The sequence below is a fragment of the Labeo rohita genome, chromosome 21 (assembly GCF_022985175.1).
Source record: "Labeo rohita strain BAU-BD-2019 chromosome 21, IGBB_LRoh.1.0, whole genome shotgun sequence".
Classification (NCBI taxonomy): domain Eukaryota; kingdom Metazoa; phylum Chordata; class Actinopteri; order Cypriniformes; family Cyprinidae; genus Labeo; species Labeo rohita.
In genome coordinates, this window is record NC_066889.1 from 24,777,738 (window position 1) to 24,799,379 (window position 21,642).

General features: G+C 30.8%; 1 protein-coding gene across 4 annotated transcripts in view; it reads left to right on the forward strand.

The window, feature by feature from the left end:
- Positions 1-21,642, forward strand: part of arhgap24 (Rho GTPase activating protein 24) — a 134,756-nt gene that overhangs the window by 90,061 nt on the left and 23,053 nt on the right. Inside the window, exon 1 of one of the 4 annotated variants that reach the window (XM_051093470.1) lies at positions 5,729-5,927. The exons of 2 other annotated variants lie outside the window; for them this stretch is intronic. In XM_051093470.1, the coding sequence (XP_050949427.1) occupies positions 5,858-5,927 (70 nt within the window). In that variant the 5' untranslated portion in view covers positions 5,729-5,857. Of the gene's footprint in view, positions 1-5,728; positions 5,928-17,095; positions 17,372-21,642 lie in introns of those variants that run through there. One more of the 4 variants, XM_051093472.1, reaches the window with a different exon arrangement.

Genomic DNA, 21,642 nt, shown 5'->3' on the forward strand with positions numbered 1-21,642 from the left:
TATTTTTTAATTAATTATTTTATATTAATTTATTTTAATTAATTAATTTATATTAATTATTATTTTAAATGGATAAGGGTAATGGTGAATGAAAGTTTTTTAATTTGTATTTTATTTTATTTTATTTTACTTTATAAATTTAATGTAACTTTTTTATTCTAATTAAAGTTATTTTAGACTTATTTAGTTTTATACATTATTTAAAAAAATATTAAAAAACTATTTTGTTTTTTATTTCTATTTCAATTTTATTTAATTTTAGTGTATTCATTTAGGGTATTTTATTGAATACGTATATTTTTAAACTTTTAAGTTGCTAGTAAATTTAATTTTTTTATTAATTTATTATTGTTTATACAGTGATGTAAGGTTTTTTGGTCTTTACAAATTTTACGTGCTTGGATACATATATGCTAATTCATAGTTTCATAATTCATAATGCTTATCTTACTATTATTCTGTAATAACAGTGATAATAAAGTATGGAAGTGTGTCCAGACTTAGTAGTTATATAGACAAAGTGAACAAGGTTGTCAGTGAAGTTAACGCTGACAAATTACCCCTGTGTTTTTCCCCACGTAGCAACACTCAGCTTCATCTGTTTCTCAATTGTGAATTCATTGTGGCGTATTGATTTTAGGCTGTTTTTATATTTCTAGCACCAATTTTCCACCAGTTTCGTGAGTCAGAATGCCCAATTATCTGATTCCCCATCAGCAACTAGAGCCCCGTATAAATCTCTCCCACAGGTGTGTCAGACTTCAAATAACATTTTTGTCAGACCCTTCAGGCAATGAAAAAGCAACATATAGTGAGTGAAAGGCATTCACTAATATTAAACTCGGGCCTGTGGCTGTCTGAACAGACAATGTTGGGTAGAGGAGGAGATCTTGTAGTAATTTAATATGTCTTAGGTAGACGTGCCCAATGGAGTGAATTTATTATTTGCTTCAATTACCTGTGCTCTGTAACCTACGTGATTTACTACGACACGGGCAGCTGTGGCCATAAATCATTCCTGTGAGCCACAGACCTCCATTGCAACCTCGCGTCCTGCTATTCCAACCAGGGCAGGTGTCATCTGTGTGCGTACAGTCTGGAAATAAACCAGCAGTCTGACCGAGACCATTAAAACCTCTAAGGCTTTATTAAGCAGCCTGGATGAGAGATTTGAGAGACTTGCTTTGGTTTTTTGTTCCCATGTTGGCTTTCATTAAGGCTTCACATAATGAATTCAGAGCAATAGGAATGTGATCACACAATTTATGCACATTAATTATTGTTCTAGCAAGCATCATTTATGACTGTTATCTAGCAATCTAGCAATTATTATCTAGCAATAGTCATTTATGACTATTGATCATAAAATTCACATTTCAAGCCTTTGTAGTGTTGTTTTACTATTGAATATGCCAAATCTGTTTTTTCCCACGTTTAAGTCATTAATTATTTCCTCCTTATGTGTTTTCTAGTTTGTATCTGACTGATCAGCAGACTGTGAGCAATTCAGCATTACTTGTGTGCTACAGACCCTTGTAATATTGATAGTACTGGGTGTACTCTGTAATAGCCATAATAAATTTTATACAGTGCAATAGGACTCACATCTCAGACTGACTAATGTTCAGTTGGTCCTGACCTGAAATGAGACGCAGAGGGTATTCTAGATTACTCAATGTGAGCAATAAGAGATTTGGCTATTTGTCAGGATGACCTCCTTTAAACTTCAGACACATGACTGAACATATGTCTGATAAAGCTTGGTAAGAGCAGCACTCAGAATTCTGATTCATTTTGGTGAGTCGATTTACTTCAATGGATTCCTTTGAACTGATTCGTTTGAGTCATTGTACAAAAGAATTCTCTTTTTTTTGTGTGTGTGTAGTTTAGTTTTGTTTAGTTTTTTCCCCTTATCCTTAAAAAGTTTTTTATAATATGAATTTGTTATGTGAGATAATGTACAATCATTATTACAGTCAGTATAGCTAAACAAACAAACAAACAAACAGTGGGTTGATTATACAATACAAGATTCTTTTGAACTGATTCTTTGAGTCATTATACAAAAGAATTCCCATATTTTTTATGTGTTTTAAATTTATTTTATTTTATTTTATTTTATTTTTAGTTAGAATTGATTATTTTGAACTGATTCTTTGAGTCATTATACAGAAGAATTCCCGTGTTTCTGTGTTTTTATTTTATTTTATTTTATTTTATTTTATTTTTTGGTAGTTTTAACTGATTATTTTGAACTGATTCTTTGAGTCATTATACAGAAGAATTTTTATTTATTTATTTATTTATTTATTTGGTAGTTAGAATTGATTATTTTAAACTGATTCTTTGATTCTATAAATAATTATACAGAGGAATGTCCATACTTCAGTGTATTTTATTTTATTTTATTTTATTATATTTTTTATCTTATTTTATTTTATTTTGTTGTTGTTTGAATATTTTTTATGTAATTAAATACTGATATTGATGATTTGAATATTTTCTATGTTTTGATTTTTTTTTATAAAAAACTAATATATATAGTATAGTATACATTATCATCATACATTACATAATGTTTTATATATATATATATATATATATATATATATATGTATATATATATATATATATATATATATATATATATATATACACATATATCTATATACATACATACATATATATATACATACATACATATATATATATATATATATATATATATATATATACCGCTTCTAATAAATAAATAAAAAAATAAATAAAGTTAAAATTAAGTAATTAACTAAAATTAAAACCATTTAAATAAACCATTTTTTAACTGAAAATCAGTTAGTTGTCAATGCAGCATCTCTAATTTCTAGTTCTAATTTAGTCTAACTTCATAACTAAAACTGAAAAATATTATTAAAATCCACATATAGACATATATCTGTGACAATAATGCACAATAAAATTGCTAAAATGGAAAAAAAGAAAACCAGAAATGTCAAAAAGGATCCATTGTTTTCAAATGTCAATAGTCCTGCTCCCAAACTCGCACTAAAAGTATTTTAACATACCAAAAATGTCATACATCACCTTAAAATAACATTTTAAAACCTTTAGCTACATATTCCCAGCACGTCTCAGAAGTTGCATCGAATTTCATCTAACTGTTCAGGACGTCTACTTCAGCTTCTTTACAATAGCGATTGGCGTCTGTCCTCACAGGTGAGTGTATGCGTCTGCTCTCCTGCTCACTTTAGTGTGGTTTGTACGCAAGATTACTTTCACATACGTACTGAGTTACAGTCATGAACCTAGCGACCACGTAACCATACACTGCCCAGCATACTCCCCCTATCATTAAGACACATTGAAGTGCACTAAGTGGTGTCATGTTGTAATGTCAGTGCTAGTTCACTGTGGTTGTCTTTTAGGGTGGTGACTATTCCGGTTGAGACGTATAGAGTCGAACAACTAGAGTAGCCTTTCACCTTTGCTCTGACCTGGTCTTTTCAATCTCAGTCTCAATGGCTATCGAATGGGCTCGGATGAAGCCACAATGGCTGATGGGAGCTTGTGGGCCTGTTGATATGAGTTGATGGTGGATCAGATAAAGCCTGTCTCCCACTTTCCCCTTTTTTTTTCTTCTCATACCTCTGTGGGGGGCACTGAAACCAGACCCCCGGACATGCACCGGAGGAGCTGGAGATATGAGGTCCATTGTTCAAAGAGAGTCAAAGCGTTTATCTGTAGTTGGGATGGCGACCATGTTGGTTCAAACTCAAGAGTCTGCTTGAGTATTTAATCAGGGTGTGTGAAGATAGGTCTTCGTCAGCATCTTCAGCGCCCTCGGTTTTAACTTTGAGTTATCTTAAACAAACTGTAAGATTAGAAAGCTCTTCATTGATGTTTCTGGTTAATGATGATAATGGAGTAGATTGTGAAACACTGGTTTAGCACTCCCTAGTAATGACCAAGAACGTTGTTGTGGGGTTGTTTACAAGTGCTCTCCAACGGCCTATGTAGTAAATGACAAACATGCAAAATCTTGTGTAACCCATCCACTGTATATATATACTTTTTATTAGCTGTAAGTACAATAAAGCTGTATCTTTATTTGATCAGAAATACAGTAAAAACAATAATACTGTGAAATATTATTACAGTTTCAAATAATTTATTTCTATTTAATAAATTATTATTATTATTATTATTAATAATAATAAATATTTATTTTATTTTAGATTATTTATTTTTTTAATTTTTTGGTGATGCTCAGTGTTAATTTATTTCTATTTATTATTTCTATTTATTTTATTTATTTATTTTTATTTTTGCTCAGTTTCAAATAATTTATTTCTATTTAATATTATTATTATTATTAAATATTTATTTTTAATTTATTTTTTTTTAGTTTGATGATGCTCAGTTTTAAATAATTGATTTCTATTTAAAATATTATTATTTATTTTATTATTTTATTTTGTTTTATTTATTTTATTTTTTTTGCTTATGCTTAGTTTCAAATAATTGATTGTGATGCTCAGTTTTAAATAACTGATTTCTATTTCTATTATTGCCATTATTATTATTATTATTTAAAGTATAATGAAGAAAAAGAAAGGTTGTATTTATTTAAGCAAAAATACAGTAAATACAATAGTACTGTAAAACATTAATACAGTTTAAAATAATTGATTTCTATTTATTTTTATTTTATTTATTTTTTATTTTTTTGGTGATGCTCAGTTTCAAATAATTAATTTCTATGTATTATTATTATTATTATTATTATTATTATTATGATTATTAAATATTTATTTATTTTTTGTTTTGGTGATGCTCAGTTTTAAATAATTTCTATTTAATATATTATTATTTATTTTATTTTTTAAATTGTATTGTATTTTATTGTATTGTATTGTATTTTTTAGTGGTGCTCACTCAGTTGCAAATAATTGATTTATATTTAATATATTATTATTTTATTTATTTTTATTATTATTATTTAAAGTATAATGAAAAAAAGAAAGGATGTATTTATTTGATTAGAAAGTATTAAAAATCTTGATGCTCACTTTCAGATAATTGATTTCTTTCTATTTATTTATTTGTTTGTTTGTTTGTTTATTTATTTCGGTGAGTCAGTTTCAATAAATTAATTTATTTATTTTTATTTATTTAATTAATTGTTTTTTTTGGTTCTGCAAATCTGACTTTTCAGCTGCCTAATTTTTTTGTTATAAATATCACTTTTGATCAAGTTATTGTGTCCTTGCTGAATAAAAGCAAAGCAAAGAAAGAAAGAAAGTTAAAAAAAATAATACATTTTTAAATGGTAATACATTGATAAATATATATGTAAAAAAATGTCTATTGTCAGCTTTCACTGATAAGAACAAAGCAGAAAAGTGTTTGCTGGATTTATTACATGTTTGGTCTGTTTATCATATCAGTACTTAACCAGGTCATAGATAACACAAGGACTAGTTCAAAAGACACGCTATTATAAGCCAACCCAAACAGCCTTCATAAAAATATAAATATCCTCACAAACAATTTATTCAAAAGTTTGACTGACAGTCTCTCCAGAGAAGGGGCCGCTTTTCTCTTCTTCTCTTTTAAGAGCTCCTAGGCCTGTTGAAACTCTCTATTGTTCACCAAGTTGAGAAAGAGAGGTGGGTGTATCCGACTCCCCTCCCCTCGGCTCTTTCTTCCCCTCCTCCTCGGTCCTCACTATGGACCATGTCAACGCTCCTCAAGTCTGCAGGCCCATAGTCTCCTGGAAGACCCGCTCCTCTTCCAGCTCTTCCCCACTTCTGAGGCTTCTTTCCTGGGATAGCTAGAGCAGGAGCCCTGCTTGATTATGGAGGTGGTGCAACAGGTTGGACATCAGCTCCATTCATCTCCATTCGGGATATCCGAGTGTTTGTCAGGTAATTCTGCTGTTAAATCATACAGTGTTGCAGATGAGAAGCTTATGAGAAGCTGCAAGTATTGATTCTGGCAGATTTTTCAAAGCAAATTGTGTGTTTAAGTCACATTTAGCTTGTGTTGTAAGTCATAATTTTGCATTCACACTGAGTGTGACAACATAAATAATTTAGGCCAGTCATTTTTCATAAGCGAGAAGATTAATTCAAGCGCTCACAGATGCCAGAGTGGTTTTATTTGTAGCGATAAGCACGCTTGGGCCTTTTGTGTCTGTCTGAGTGGGACATTATTTATGAGTTTAGACAATTTCATAAAAAAACGAACTGTCTCTGCTTTTTTTCTCACTCCTTTTTTCGTCAAAACAGTCCCAGTTTCTGCGTTTCTTCATCTTGGTGCTCTCAGATGTGTTGATGGATCTCAGCTGTCTCTGAGAACCTCAAATGCTCTCTGTTGTGCAACTCATATGATACAAACCCATTCATATCTGCTTGATATCTGCATGAATTTTTCTTAGCGGCTCCCTTTAGGCGTTCGAGCTTGACCAGGATGTATGAAATGTGTTATGTCTGGGCAAACAATGCTATACGGCATTGTCCTTTTTCCTGCCAACTGCTGGCGCTTCCTTAGTGTGCTGTGTGCATCTAAATCACATATTTGTTGTGTTTCATAACAGTGTTTTGGAGGAACATAAGAACATAAATCATTATCTGTATCTTTGCATTGTTGTGTGACCACGAAATGATTCCCATGTAACAATGGGCTTATTTATGTGGCTGTTTTGTTAATAAAATGGCTGTTGATCTTTGGGATTAGCGAAGTCAATGATGGGAACGCACATAATGGAGCGTTTAAGGGTGAGGGGGCGTTTCTGGAGAAGGTATGTGACAGTAATTGCTGCTCACTATAACCCTTTTGTTTGGTTCCACCTGGTTTGGGCCCGTCTTATAGCTCAGGTCACTCATTAAAGAGCAGACGAGCTCATATTTGGACCGTAGACATGCACATGAAGAGACTTACGGTACATAAGCATATATACATGCTGTCATGTTTAGAAGAATTTGTTTTAGAATTCTGTAAATATATATACAATGCCATTTAAATGTTTTTGATTCTTTTAAAGACTCTTATGCTCACCAAGGATGCATTTAATTAATTAAAAATACAATAAAATCAGTAAAATTGTGAAATATTATTACAATTTAAAATAACTTTTTTGTTTTTGAATATAATTTAAACTGTAATTTATTCTTGTGATGCAAAGCTGAATTTTCAGCATCATTACTGCAGTCTTCAGTGTCACATGATCCTTCAGAAATCAGTCTAATATGTTGATTTGCTGTTTAAGAAACATTTCTTATTATTTTCAGTGTTGGAAACAGTTGATTAATATTTGCAGTTAATATTTTAACAGCTGCTTAATATTTTTGTGAAAACCATCAAACATTTTGTTGTGTTTGTTTATTTAGTTATTTAAGATATTTGACAACTTTTGTAGCATTAGAAATGTCTTCATAAATAATAGTATTAATTTATTAATACTAATTTTATTAATTTAATAAATTAATTTAAACTTAATTATTCATGTCAAAATTCTAATCGTCAACATTTTCCACCATCTTGTATAGATGTTTTTGTAAATGCATTATTTATTAAATATATATTAAAAAACTATGTATTTATATAAAAATAATAAAATCATATTCATTTCTATGAAAATATTTATTTAATATTGGTATTATTGATATTGGCAATATATTTTGATATTGGTACATTATTATTTTATATAATTAAATTGGTTATTTATTATATGTATTCTAATAAATTATTATAATAATGTATTAATCATATAATTTGCTAATGATTATAATTATTTAATAATATTAATAATATTTATATTAATTAACAATGTAAGTAATAAATATAAATCAGTAGTTTAACATTTTTATTATTAAATTATTCATTAAAATGTATTAAATAATTTAGTTAATCATATTTGAATATGCATTATTTCACATTATTATTTATAATATAACTTATATTTAATATTTATAATTAAGTAATCATATTAATGTTAATTATTTATTGAAATTTGTCAGTTAATTATTTTTTATTAATTTAATGCATCCTTGGTAAATAAAAGTATTAATTTCTTTAATTTAATTTCTTTAATAATTAAATAATTAAATATGTATTTAATAATTTCTTTTATTAAAGTAAAATTATTTAAATATAAATAATGCATTATATTTATCAACATTATCACAATTTTCCACCATCTTGTATAGATTTTTTTTTTCGACTTTTTGTAATGCATTATGGGATAAATATATAAATAAAATATGTATCTATATTTTAAAAAATAATATAAAATATTTATTTAATATTGGTCTTTGTATTAATATATTTTTATATTGTTTAATTAGTATTTAATATAATTGAATTGGTTATTTATTATTATTTATATTTATAATCATTTATTAATTCTATAACTTGTTAGTGATTATCATTATTTAATATACAATTAATTATTTATATACAACTTATGCAATGCAATGTAAGTTTACACTTTAGTGATTCAGTTTTTAATAAATACATAAACAATAAATAGGAATTGATTTTAACATTTTTATTTTTATTATTAAGCAATTAAATTATTTAAGTAATCAATTCATATATATGATTTCACATTATTATTAATAATATAATTTATGTTTAATATTTACAATTATGTTATCATATTAATATTAATTGTTTATTGATATTTGTCATTTAAATGTCACTTTGGATGCATCCTTGTTAAATACAAGTATTACTTTCTTCAAAAAAACCAAACACCAAATAATAGTGTAAATATAAAATTATTTAAATATAAACAATGCATTGTTTATTAACATTTTTCACCATATTGTATAGATTTTTCTGCTTTTTGTAATGCATCATGGGATTGCATTCTCAGGGAGCAATGCTGTCTAAAAATGTGATCTATTTTGGAGGAGTGTTTGGATTTTGGAGCAGATCCTCCGTCTAAAGCCTCAGGTCTCTTTGCTTTCGTTATTCCCCTGCTTCCTGTCAGAGTCCTGTGGCGTGACAGGTTGTCTAGCTTCAGAAGAGCCCGTCTGCCCATCGCTCCATGCCATCATTTAGAGATGTTAAAGTCTCAAACGCAGACACTGACCTAGAGACAGTCTGATTGCGGCTCTGACCCTTTTATTTCACTGCAGACTCTTAAAGACTTTAATTAGAGGACCGTCAATGAAGTCCTCCCTTTTCCTTTGATTCTATATTAACACAAAACATCTATTATCTTTTACTGTGTGTATGTACATATGTGTCACGGTAGCCACTTCCACTGGCTTCTGCCAAGTCACAAAATAAATGGAGAAACTTCTCACAGTGGACAGCAGAATAGCCCCATTTACTTGGGATTACTGAAAACGGCCACCTTTGGAGATATAATCGTGTTTATTGGTCAAATCTTCTGACAAGCATGAAGTCTCCCTGCTATCTTTGGCTTTCACCGGAGTACTTGGTTTATCTCACATTGTGTTTTCCCAGAGAGAAGTGTGAGATTGACATAGTGCCTTTGATTGGATTAACTGACGGAAACAATGGCTGGCGTTATCTCTGCAGCTGATTGGTGGAGAGCAGGGACTGTGATTAGCCAATCGTTCACCTTATCTGACCTACATATACCTACAAATAAGTTCACTCACGTTTGCCAAGAGTGAATAAAAGCCATGGGGTTTACAAGATGATCGTTTTTCTTTTATGATATAACTTGATTACCCATCTGTTATCCTAAGTGTCAGTTTAAAAAGTAATCAGCATCAAGGTGCCGCCACAGTATGATCTGAGCAAGCAAAATTACTTTTGAACTAGCAGTGAATTTGGACAATGGGATACATTTAATAAAGAATAAATATTAAAAAAATAAATATTGTATTAATAATGATATTTGTATATTATTAATATAATGTTAAATCAAAAATTCATATAATGATATATAATTATTTATTTGTTAATGATTATAATAATTCAGTCATTTTCACATTAATTTACTAGGAATTGAGCATTAACTAGGAATTACACGTGAATTTGGACAACAAATAATGAATGTAATTAATTTGTTAATGATTCTAATTATTCAATCATATTAATATTAATTAATTTGGAATTGAGCTCGCAATTGCTTTGAACCTACATTACTCTGAACCTGCAGTGAATTTGGACAACACTATAAAAAAATCATAAATAAATAAAATTGGATACATATTTAATATTAATTGTAAATAAATATTAACCTATACAAAAATAAATAAGTATTTATTTATATACAATTATAGATTTAATGTTGACATTTGCATAAATATATTTTCAATACTGTTAAATTATGATTTAATATAATTTAATTGGTTATTTATTACTACTTATAATCTATAAATGTTCCTATTTTTTATAATAATTTAATCATATTTATATTAATTAACTAGTAATTGAGCAAGCAAAAATACTTCAAAATCACAGTAATTTGGACAACACTATCAAATAAATAAATATTTATCCAAATAAAACTAAATAAATATTTTTCCAAATAAAAAATATTGATTTAATGTTGACATTTGTATAAATATATTTTCTATAAGGGTAAATTATTCATTTAATAGTATCATTGTACAATTGTATTAGTTATTAATTATTATTAATAATAATAATTGATGAATCATATTTTTTTCTAGGGATGAATAAATATTTAATAAATAATCGTTAATTATAAATAAATATTTATCTATATAAAAATGAATAAATATTTATATTTAATAAATAAATATGAATTATAAATAAATATTTATTTATATAGAAATTAATAAATATTTAGTTATCTAAAATTATTGATTTAATAATGACATTTATATAAATATATTTAATCATTCAATACTGATAAATTATTATTTAATAGTATAATTTAGTTGGCTATTATTATTTACAATAATTTATTAATCATAAATTGTGCTAGTGATTATACTTATTTAATCAGATTAATATTAATTAACAGGGAGTTGAAGATACAAAATGACTTAGGACTTGCAATGAACTTGGGAAACGTGATGTAATGTTACACTTTAATGCTTCTGCTATTAATAAATAATAAATATAAATCATTAAATATTTAACATTTTTTAAATGTTCCTTTTCATTTTAAAATTAAATTATTAAATTGTATTTAAATGTATTGTTTTATTAATTATTTAATTCATAACTTCATATTTGTTATTTCACATTATTCTTTAGAATTTAATTTATATTTAATATTTATAATTATGTAATCATATTAATGCAATTAATTATTTAAATAATATTAATGTTTAATCATTTTTAAATATTAAAATAAGCATATGAATGGAAGTCTAGTGTGATTTCATCTTTAGAAGAGCAGTTTCCTCATCCGATAACCTTGATTAAGTTTACATAAACTGAGGACGTTTATGCCACATGTCTGTTCATGTCTGTCGGACCCACCAACTCTCTCAATCATCCGTAATAAAAAGCACAGAGTCAAATGCATCGCATGCTAATCGAGTGCTGGATTTATTCCATGACTTTCTAAGATCCAGTTACCAAATAGCGGTGTTATCTTCTGACAGCTGCTTGGGCTGCTGGACAGGCAATCCATCAAATTCTCATCAATTATGTTCCATATTTATCAGAGTGCGTCCAAATCTCTCCGTTATTCGTCCCGTCAGCTATCGCAGGACGAGGGTGGTCTCTGCGCCCAAATGATAAGCTTTCCAGATCACAACTTGGTTTATGTACATAATTAAATGTGGTTATTATTAGACATACTACACGTAATTAAATAGTTTTATGTGCTTTGACTAATAGAGACGTGTTTACTGCATAAGCCCTGACAGGGGTTGTAAATCCAAGTTAAGATTATTAGGCCCAAACACAACAGACTGTTTGCGAGTTTGTCTAATCCTTCATGCAACACTCTTTATCAAGACTGTTTTACGAAGATCATGATCTGCAACTGCACTAGCTGTGATCCAATGACGTAATGCTGAATAATCTACTGCGATGTGCAGCGGAGCGATATGATGTCGGTATGACAGCTACAAGAATTGATTCAGTGTGTCACTGGACTCAGAGTGCAGGGAGAAACGGCGAGCTTTCCACACGACAGCATCAATCATTCATGCCACATTAGCACTAGGAGCCAGAGTTCGTCCCTTAGAGCTCGTAAGCGCTGCTGTATGACTGAGACTTGGATAGAAAGAGCGGAGAAGGTAAAATATGTTTTGTTTGCAGGAGTCATGGAAGCGCGCCTTGCTAGTTCAATGGAACATACTAGCTGGAAATGACTGTAAACATTCCGCCTCGTTCCTTTGCCACGGCGACAAAGGTGATTCCCTGACAACAGACAACAGTAAACAGTATCAACAGTACTTAGTACTTACTTACCGCTTGAATCAGGAAGGACCAGTCACTGTTGGGCAAATACTAGTGCTAAAAATCATACTTGAAGTTGTTAAAGGAGAAGTCCACTTCCAAAACAAAGATTCACATATAATGTACTCGCCCCCTTGTCATCCAAGATGTTCATGTCTTTCTTTCTTCAGTCGTAAAGAAATTATGGTTTTCTCCATATAATGGACTGATATGGTGCCCCGATTCTGAACTTCCAAAATGCAGTGTAAATGCAGCTTCAAACGATCCCAAATGCGGTTGTAAACAATCCCAACCGAGAAAGAAGGGTCTTATCTAGCGTAACAATTGGTTGTTTTAATAAAAATAATACAATTATATACTTTTTAATGTCAAACGCTCGTCTTGTCTCACTCTGCCTGGACTGTTTTTTTCCGGTTCATGACAGTTAGGGTATGTCGAAAAATTCCCATCTCATGTACTCCCTCAACTTCAAAATCGTCCTATATCGCCATTTTACCTTTTTTGTTAAGAGTGTTTGATCTTCTTTGCATGTTCACTTTGCAAAGACTGGGTCGGAACTTCTGCAGCAATGTAGGATGATTTTAAAATGATTTGTGAAGTTAAGGGAGAAAAAAGTTTTTCGACATACCCTAACTGTCTTGAGCCAGAATACACAGAGTTCAGGCAGAGCAAGACAAGACGAGTGTTTGAGATTAAAAAGTATTTAAATTTTATTTTAAAATAATCAATCGTTTCACTAGATAAGACCCTTCTTTCTCAGCTGGGATCATTTACAACCACATTTGGGATCGTTTGAAGCCGCATTTAAACTGCATTTTGGAAGTTCAGACTCGGGGCACCATACAACTCCATTATATGGAGAAAAATGCTGAAATGTTTTCCTCAAAAATCAATTTCTTTACGACTGAAGAAAGAAAGACATAAACATCTTGGATGACAAGGGGGTGAGTACATTATATGTGCATCTTTGTTTTAACCTCGTTCTAATGTTAATTAATTTAAAGTGTTTTAAATGAGCAACAGTGTGCCTGAGGTTAGTCATTTGCATAAACACACCCAACCATGTCCATATAAGGACATTTTCACAATTTTTCATATACAGCTGTACATACACATATCTATGGAAGTGCTTTCCGCCAACGAATAAAAATAAAAAAGAGGTTAATTGCGACTTTTTATCTTACAATTCTGACATTTTTTCTCACAGTTGTGAGTTTACAGCTTGCAGTTCTCAGAGTCAAAACTGTGATAAAATTGTGATAAACAATTGCGAGTTTACATCTCTGAGAATTGTGAAATAAAAATGACTTGAAATTACTTTTTTTTTATTCAGTGCTGGAAACAGGCTTTCACACATATCTGCATTGTTATACAAAGAAATCTTGCAGCTGATTAAATATATTTATGTATAAAATTTCATCTTAACATGATTATAAGGCCAACCAGAGTAGGACTTTTTTTTTTTTTTTTTTTTTTTTTTTTGCATGTGGTTTCTGTTGTTCCTAATTTGTGAGAAGAAAATTCGTAGAATTTATTGCAAATTTCACATACGTTTAAGTACGACAGTTAATTGCAAATCATTATTTGTGAAAAGTTGGCACACAGATTTCACACACAAATTTGTGTGTACTCGCTCTTGAAACCCAATGACTGGGCAAGAGATGTGAAAACTGAAGTAACTTTGTGGCTATGTAAAGCTCATTGATATGTAATGAGGTAAGCATTGAGGCTGATTATGATTGGTTGTCTGTAGCTAATTAGTCACTGTTGGATTCCAGCAGGTCTTGGTGACATCACATGCTAAATATTAAAATAGTATTACTGATGGAAATAAGTATTGATGTTATTTTAAGCTGTTTAGTGTTAGTATTTAAGTCTTTTGTCTTCGTTAACCCTTTTTTGTTAATCTTTCTAGATTTCTGTCATGTTGAAGAATGAAAGATTCATTTTAAATTAAATTAAAAATATAAATGGTTTTCTGTAATTGTGATTCCTGTGCATTTATGTCAATGTGCATTGAAAAGTTAAAGCAAAAGTGTGAAGCATTGTTTTACCCAGAAAACATTGGTTTACCAAGAACCCAGATTTTTCAATTTTCAGAACAGTGTGAAACAGTTTACTTAGAAGAAAGCAAGTCTATGTTTACATAGAAAATGAAATGAAAAGTAGCGCAGTGGAATGCAAAAAAGGTTAAGTGCTATGTGAAAAGCACTTTAAGTTTTGAATGTATCTTTTCCTTTCTATTGTGGCTTATTCAGTAAAATGGGTTATATAAGACTGTTTTTCATGACAGGGTCATCGGATCAGATCAAACACCATTTCCAAAACAGGAAGCAATAAATCACTTTCATGATATTCAAAGTTATTGTCCTTAGAAGTCAAGATTGTGACACTTTGATTTTGAACTTTATCAGCGTTACACTAGTTAGCCCCGCCCACAGTCACATCCCATTGGTTGAAAGTCTTGCTTTTATGGCTGTATGCAGTATTAAACATCAAACTGGTTGTAAATGTGAACTAGTTAAAATCTCTCTTTTGACTTATGAGTGTATTTGCATGATGATTATTTGCATTCTGGTGGTCACATCACCAAAAAAGCACGTCTGGTCCATCCTGGATGCTATGGAGGAATAAACAGGAAGAAACAGGAGAAATGAGGTCACTGGGTTTGTTGGATTAAAGGGAGGCAAGTCACTTCTTCCTGTTACTCATGTCTGTAAAGGTTATATGGGCTCACTGGTGTCCTGCTCTGAGGAAAGAGAGAAGACAATGCACACTAGAAACTGGGGACTTTTGGGAGTCAAAGTATGTTTGCATAACAATCCGTTCACACAGTGCAGCCTGCGAATGCCTCCGGACAGCTGCGTGGAAAAAGCTTCTTGAACTGCACTGAGATCTGAATAAAGACCTTCAGTTGATTATGTCAGTGCAGTTGGTGTTAAACCCACAAGCATGCGTGACAGACGTTAGCTCTGAGATTTACTATTCTATCAAACCAGCATCCTGAAGATCTCATTTAATTTAATGAGATGAATAAGAGTTTGTCTGGGTCAGTGGTTACTAAACGACTTACTGGACAGACACATGGCGTGTACAGACACACTGTTTGTGGAGAAAAAATATTCCTAATCGGTTTACTCATGGTGAATGCAAAGATGAGTAAGATCAGAAATACTGGAGCAGTTGTTCAGGACGTCCTGAGGAAGGAGGGTGTGCATTTCTAAATCAGGGAAACGGGAAGAATGCAGGGAATGCTCAATAGATGACTGAACATGGAGTCAGCCAAGACAGATAGTGCTTGGGTGTGTGTATGTGTCGGGAGGTCAGGATGACTAGACTAGACAGGGTTTTTTTTTTATGATTTGCATCACGAAAAGAATTATACGCTCTATTTTTGCTGTCTTTTTGCTGTTTTTTTAAATGGTAGTTTTAGTATGCTTTTATCATTCCCTCATCATTTTATTGCATTAATAAAACATTAACCCACCAACAGTAATAAAATCATATGACTATAAAATATAAAATAAAATAAAATAAAATAACTTAACATTAAAAAGAAATCATACTTTCCAGCATTATTTCTTAAATAAATAATAATAATAATAATAATAATAAATTAGGAATTTAACATTTCTGGCATTATTTCTAAAATAAAATAGGAATTAAACATTTCCAGCATGTTTTTTAAAATAAAATAAAATAAAATAATAAAATAAAATAGGAATTGAACATTTCCAGCATTATTTCTCAAATAAATTGACCAAAAAAAAAAAAAAAAAAAAAAAGGAATTGAACATTTCCAGCATTTTTTTAAATAAAATAAAATAAAATAAAATAAAAAGAAATAATAAAATAAAATAATGCCACCATTATTTCTCAAATAAATTGACAAAATAAATAAATAAAGAATTGAACATTTTCGGCATATTTCTAAAATAAAAGGCCAAAAAAAAAAAAAAAGAGGAATTGAATATTTTCAGCATTATGTCTAAAATAAAATAAAATAGGAGTGGAACATTTCCAGCATTGTTTCTAAAATAAAATAAAATAAAATAGGAATAGAACATTTCCAGCATTATTTCTCAAATAAACTGAATAAAATTAATTAAGAATTGAACATTTCTGGCATTTATTTCTCAAATAAAATAAAAGAAAAGAAAATAAAAGAAAATAATAAAATAAAATAGGAATTGAACATTTCCAGCATTATTTCTCAAATAAATTCACAAAAAAAAGGAATTGAACATTTCCAGCATTTTTTAAAATAAAATAAAAAGAAATAATAAAATAAAATAATGCCACCATTATTTCTCAAATAAATTGACTAAATAGATAAATAAAGAACTGAACATTTTCGGCATATTTCTAAAATAAAAGGCCAAAAAAAAAAAAAAGGAATTAATTATTTTCAGCATTATGTCTAAAATAAAATAAAATAGGAGTGGAACATTTCCAGTATTTTTTCTAAAATAAAATAAAATAGGAATGGAACATTTCCAGCATTATTTCTCAAATAAACTGAATAAAATTTATTAAGAATTGAACATTTCTGGCATTTATTCCTCAAATAAAATAAAATAAAATAAAACAAAACAGGAATGGAACATGTCCAACGTTTTTTCTAAAATAAAAAATAAATTAATTAATTAAATTAAATTAGAAATAGGTATTGAAGATACACACAGCATACACGCAAAAAAGTAAACACACAAAAATAAAGGAAATGAACAACAGCGTCCTCCATTCAGAGTCGTCATCGGTCTGCATGACGTCACGCAGCTGTAAACGCCAAACAAACAGCGTAGTGGCACCGAGCGCGTGAGGGGAGGGACTGACAGCAGCACCGCTTAATCCCATTGTGTCTCGCGCAGCCGGTGCGCGAGGTGCTGGTGTGCGGAGCAGACGTGCGCGCGACCGTGTGGAACACAAGTGGGATTTATTTCTGCAGTACTTTTAGTCCATGCGCATGTAACAACCACCCGCAACTGGATGCCAAAGGGTTAGTATGTTTACTGAGGCGATTTTTTATAGCGTTGGCTTGTGTGGTGCTTTCATTTTGAAGCGCGCAAAATCTAGAAAGACTGTAACTGTTGCGTGTGAGAGTGTAAACAAGACTAGATTTATGGTCTGAAATCGCAAATGTGGACGTTTGATTGCTAAGTTTAACTAAGGGTGAATTCATATAGAACGCGTTTATTCTTGCTTTAAAAAAACGACGCGACGCGTTTAAAAAAGTTACTATTTTTAACCCTCCACCTCATCCTGCATTACGAAAGTAACGTTGATGTTAAAGAAATAAGTATTATTATTAATTATTATTATTATTTTAGAATAGAATTGATCCCATAACTGTAAAATTGGTCTTGCCACCCTGTGTTAACAACTGTTTTGTTATGTTTTGTTTGTATTTGGTTAATGTTTACTGCGTTAATGTAGTGTCATGTGGTGATTTTGTGGGTAACACTGCTCTATGTAATATTTATATTATTATTAACTACAGTTGCTAGTGAACTTGTCATCAACAAGTCATCATGTGGCTTTCCATTGTGCCACATGTGTAATTATCAGCTCAGTTTACACAGATTTTAATAGCTCTATATGTATGTGATGTTGTATGGTTTACATCTGTCTGATGCATATGTGCATAGATGTTAAAAATGTTTAAAGATACAATGCAAGAATGCATCTAGGCTCCTTATGTTATAAGGGCGCCGTTCTGTGTGTAGATTTATTATGTCGGTGGGACATTATCTTGACAGATGTTGAAAATGAAGGATTTTTGTTTGTCTTTCTGGGATGTTTTAGGGTTTGTGCATGTGATGGATTGTTGTGAGAATTCCATAGGAGCAGCGCATACTGATAAACACACTTTGCACGAGAGGAATGTGTGTGTCTACGGCTCGTTCCCATGTTGTTTATTGCACACACACACCATGCACTGATGGTTCTTGCTTGGGGTATATATTACACTAGGTAAACTTGCTCTGCAGTAGTTAAACACACTGTCAGACGGCTCTTTATATAGAGATATATTGCTTTACTTAATGTTATGTCTGTATATGAATTCCTAGAAAAATGTAAAATGTACTCTCCTTCAGGCAATGCAAGATGCAGATGCATTTGTTTCATCAGAATATTTGGAGAAATACATCACTTACTCATCAACGGATCTATTGCAGAGAATGGGTGCCGTCAGAATGAGTCATAAAAGTAAATTTTTAAAAAATTGAGATTTAATATCGTGAAAGTGGAATAAATAATCTTTCCATTGATGTATGGTTTGTTAGAATAGGACAATATTTTGCCAAGATACAACATCTTGATCCAAGGGTGCAAAATAATCAAAATATTGAGAAAATCGCCATTAAAGCTGTCCAAATGAAGTTCTTAGCAATGCATATGACTAATCAAATATTAGTTTTGATATATTTATGGTAGCAAATTTACAAAATATGTTCATTTGTTTCAAGTTGTTTGGAATATTTGGAGAAATGCATCACTTGCTCATCTGTGGTCTGTTGCAGTGAATGGGTGCCGTCAGAATGAGAGTCCAAACAGCTGATAAAAACATCACAATAATCTACAAGTAATCCACACAACTCTAGTCCATCAGCTAGCGTCTTATGAAGCTGATCAAGATTTTAACTTGCTAAAATATGAATAAACTAAACATAATATTGCTTTCTCCAGTGAAAAAGCCTTCTTGAGAGAAATATGCTTAGATCAAGCACTGTTTACAAGTGAAAACAGTCCAAAATATTTCTAAACAAATATGTTGGTTAATTTAGATGTGAGAGGACAACAGGGGATGAACTTTTTTACTGTAGGAAGCTTTATTATGGATTATGAATTCGTATTTTGGTTTTAAACAATGATTTAAAGTTATAACGCCTTAATGATGGGTTTGTTTCTTACAAACAAGATTTCACCTCACAAGATGTTATTTGATGGACTGGAGGTGTGTGGATTATTTGGGAATTATTGTGATGTTTTTAACAGCTCTCATTCTGACGGCACCCATTCACTGCAGTGGATCCATTGGTGAGCAAGTGATGCAATGCAATTTCTCCGAATCTGAGGGTGTGTGCAATTTCAGAATTTTTAATTTTCAGGTGAACTGTTCCTGATGCCAATAAACATATAGGTCATGCATGCATATTAGTTCATGCAAGATGAAGCTCCTAAAAAAGTATAACATATTTTTATAATTCATTTCAAGTGCTTTCTGGGATGTGCTTGTTAAATACAAATAAACTTTAGATATTTAAGCAGTGCGCCTTGAAAAACATGCACACCGAAAAGCGTGCATGATGCAGTATTTGGCAGCGTAAAGTAATGATGTTATTTTAAATGTAATTAGCACAGCTATTTGCATATTAGCCTTATTTATTGAAGTAGATCTGTCAGCGGTGACATCGTGCTTGGCACATTATGGTTTGCTAACTGGCTCAGCCGTGCCCTGGTCGTGAAGATGGGTGATTGTTGAACGCTCAGCGGGCACAAAGGCCTCTCGTTAGCCTCCTGAGTGTGTGAACTGGCACCGGGATCAATGGCAGCAGACTTGTGAAAAGCTGGTTCATAATGAACCCTTGAGAGCTCGTCACTCACCCGCTGCGAGGTAGAGAGAAGCCAAAATGATGGACGGTGAGCTCAGAACTTCAAAAGCTTCTGTTTACGATTGGGAAAAAGGTTGCTGGTCCTGGAATAGCATAAATGGGTCACCTCTATCTATACTCATGGGAAAAGTCTAGCTTAAAGAACCACATTAACGTTAATGTACAGCCAGGTGATGGAGGGGAGGGGAGAGCGTGTGGGTCATAGATCGTTAAGTTCATTTTCGAGAGGAAGGTTAATCTATTAGAGTATCTGTGGGTAGTAAGAGCGGGGTCAGGGGTTAAACTGGAGTGCTGGTTAGTGCTGTTTTATTGGGTAAAATTATTGAAAAGAGAATCACGGGGCAGTGGATGCAATGCTGAAATGTAGGATGGTTAGACTAGTAGTATTTGTTTTCATGCCATTGTTTGGTACTTTGGTTCCATGTAAGGCGCTATTCTAGATTAGAGCGTCTTATTTTGCGAATGGCATCCTGCCCTTTGAACCAAACTAAAGGCTTTTGTTGCAGAACTGCTCATTTTGAGGTTTGTGGTGGTGAAACCTGGACTATTTTTTTCACTTGTTTACCATTCCAGTCCGTTCTGATCCATACAGTGGAAGTGAACGGGAATGGACGCTGCTGAATTCAAAAAAATGTCAACAAAAGCATGATAGAGTAGTTTAAACAAATTTATTTTGGTCTTTAAAAGCTATATGATTATAAACTACAGTACATTACTGTTTAAAAGTTTTTTTTTTTTTTTTAGAAAGGCATGATTTATACTACCTTTCAAAACTTTAAAAAGGGTCAGTAAGATTTTATTAAGCAAGGATGCATTCAATTTATCAAAAGGCATTTATAATGTTGTAATAAATGCTGTTCTTTTGACCTTTTTTTCCATCAAAGATCCTGATAAGACCAAAATATTAATCGGAACAACTATTTTTAACATTGCAAATAATAAAAATATTTTTTAAGCAGCAAATCAGCTTATTGGAATGATTTCTGAAAGATCATGTGACACTGAAGACTGGAGTAATGATGCTGAAGATGAGGCCTTTTTTTTAATAGGCCTATACACTACCAGTCAAAAGATTTTTAATGTTTTTTTAAATAAATCTCTTCTCCCCATCAAGCCTGCAGTTATTTGATCCAAAGTACAGCAAAAACAGTAAAATTCTGAAATATTTTTTACTATTTAAAATAACTGTTTTCTATTTAAATATATTTTAAAATGAAATTTATTTCTGTGATTTCAAAGCTAAATTTTTAGCATCATTACTCCTTCAGAAATCATTCTAATATTCTGATTTGGTGCTCAAAAAACATTTATTATTAATATTATGTTAAAAACAGCTACAGAGTAGATTTTTTTTCTCAGGTTTCTTTTTTGAATAGAAAGTTCAGAAGAACAGCATTTATCTGAAATATAAATCTTTTGTAACATTAAAAATGTCTTTATCATCACTTTTGATCAGAAAAAAAAATTATACTGAAGACTGGAGTAATGATGCTGAAATGTAGCTTTGAACAAAGGAATAAATTACATTTTAAAATATGTTCAAATTGAAAGCAGTTATTTTAAATAGTAAAAATATTTTACAATATTACTGCTTTTGCTGTGTTTTGGATCAAATAAATGCAGGATTGGTGCAAACGTGAATTCTTTAAAAACA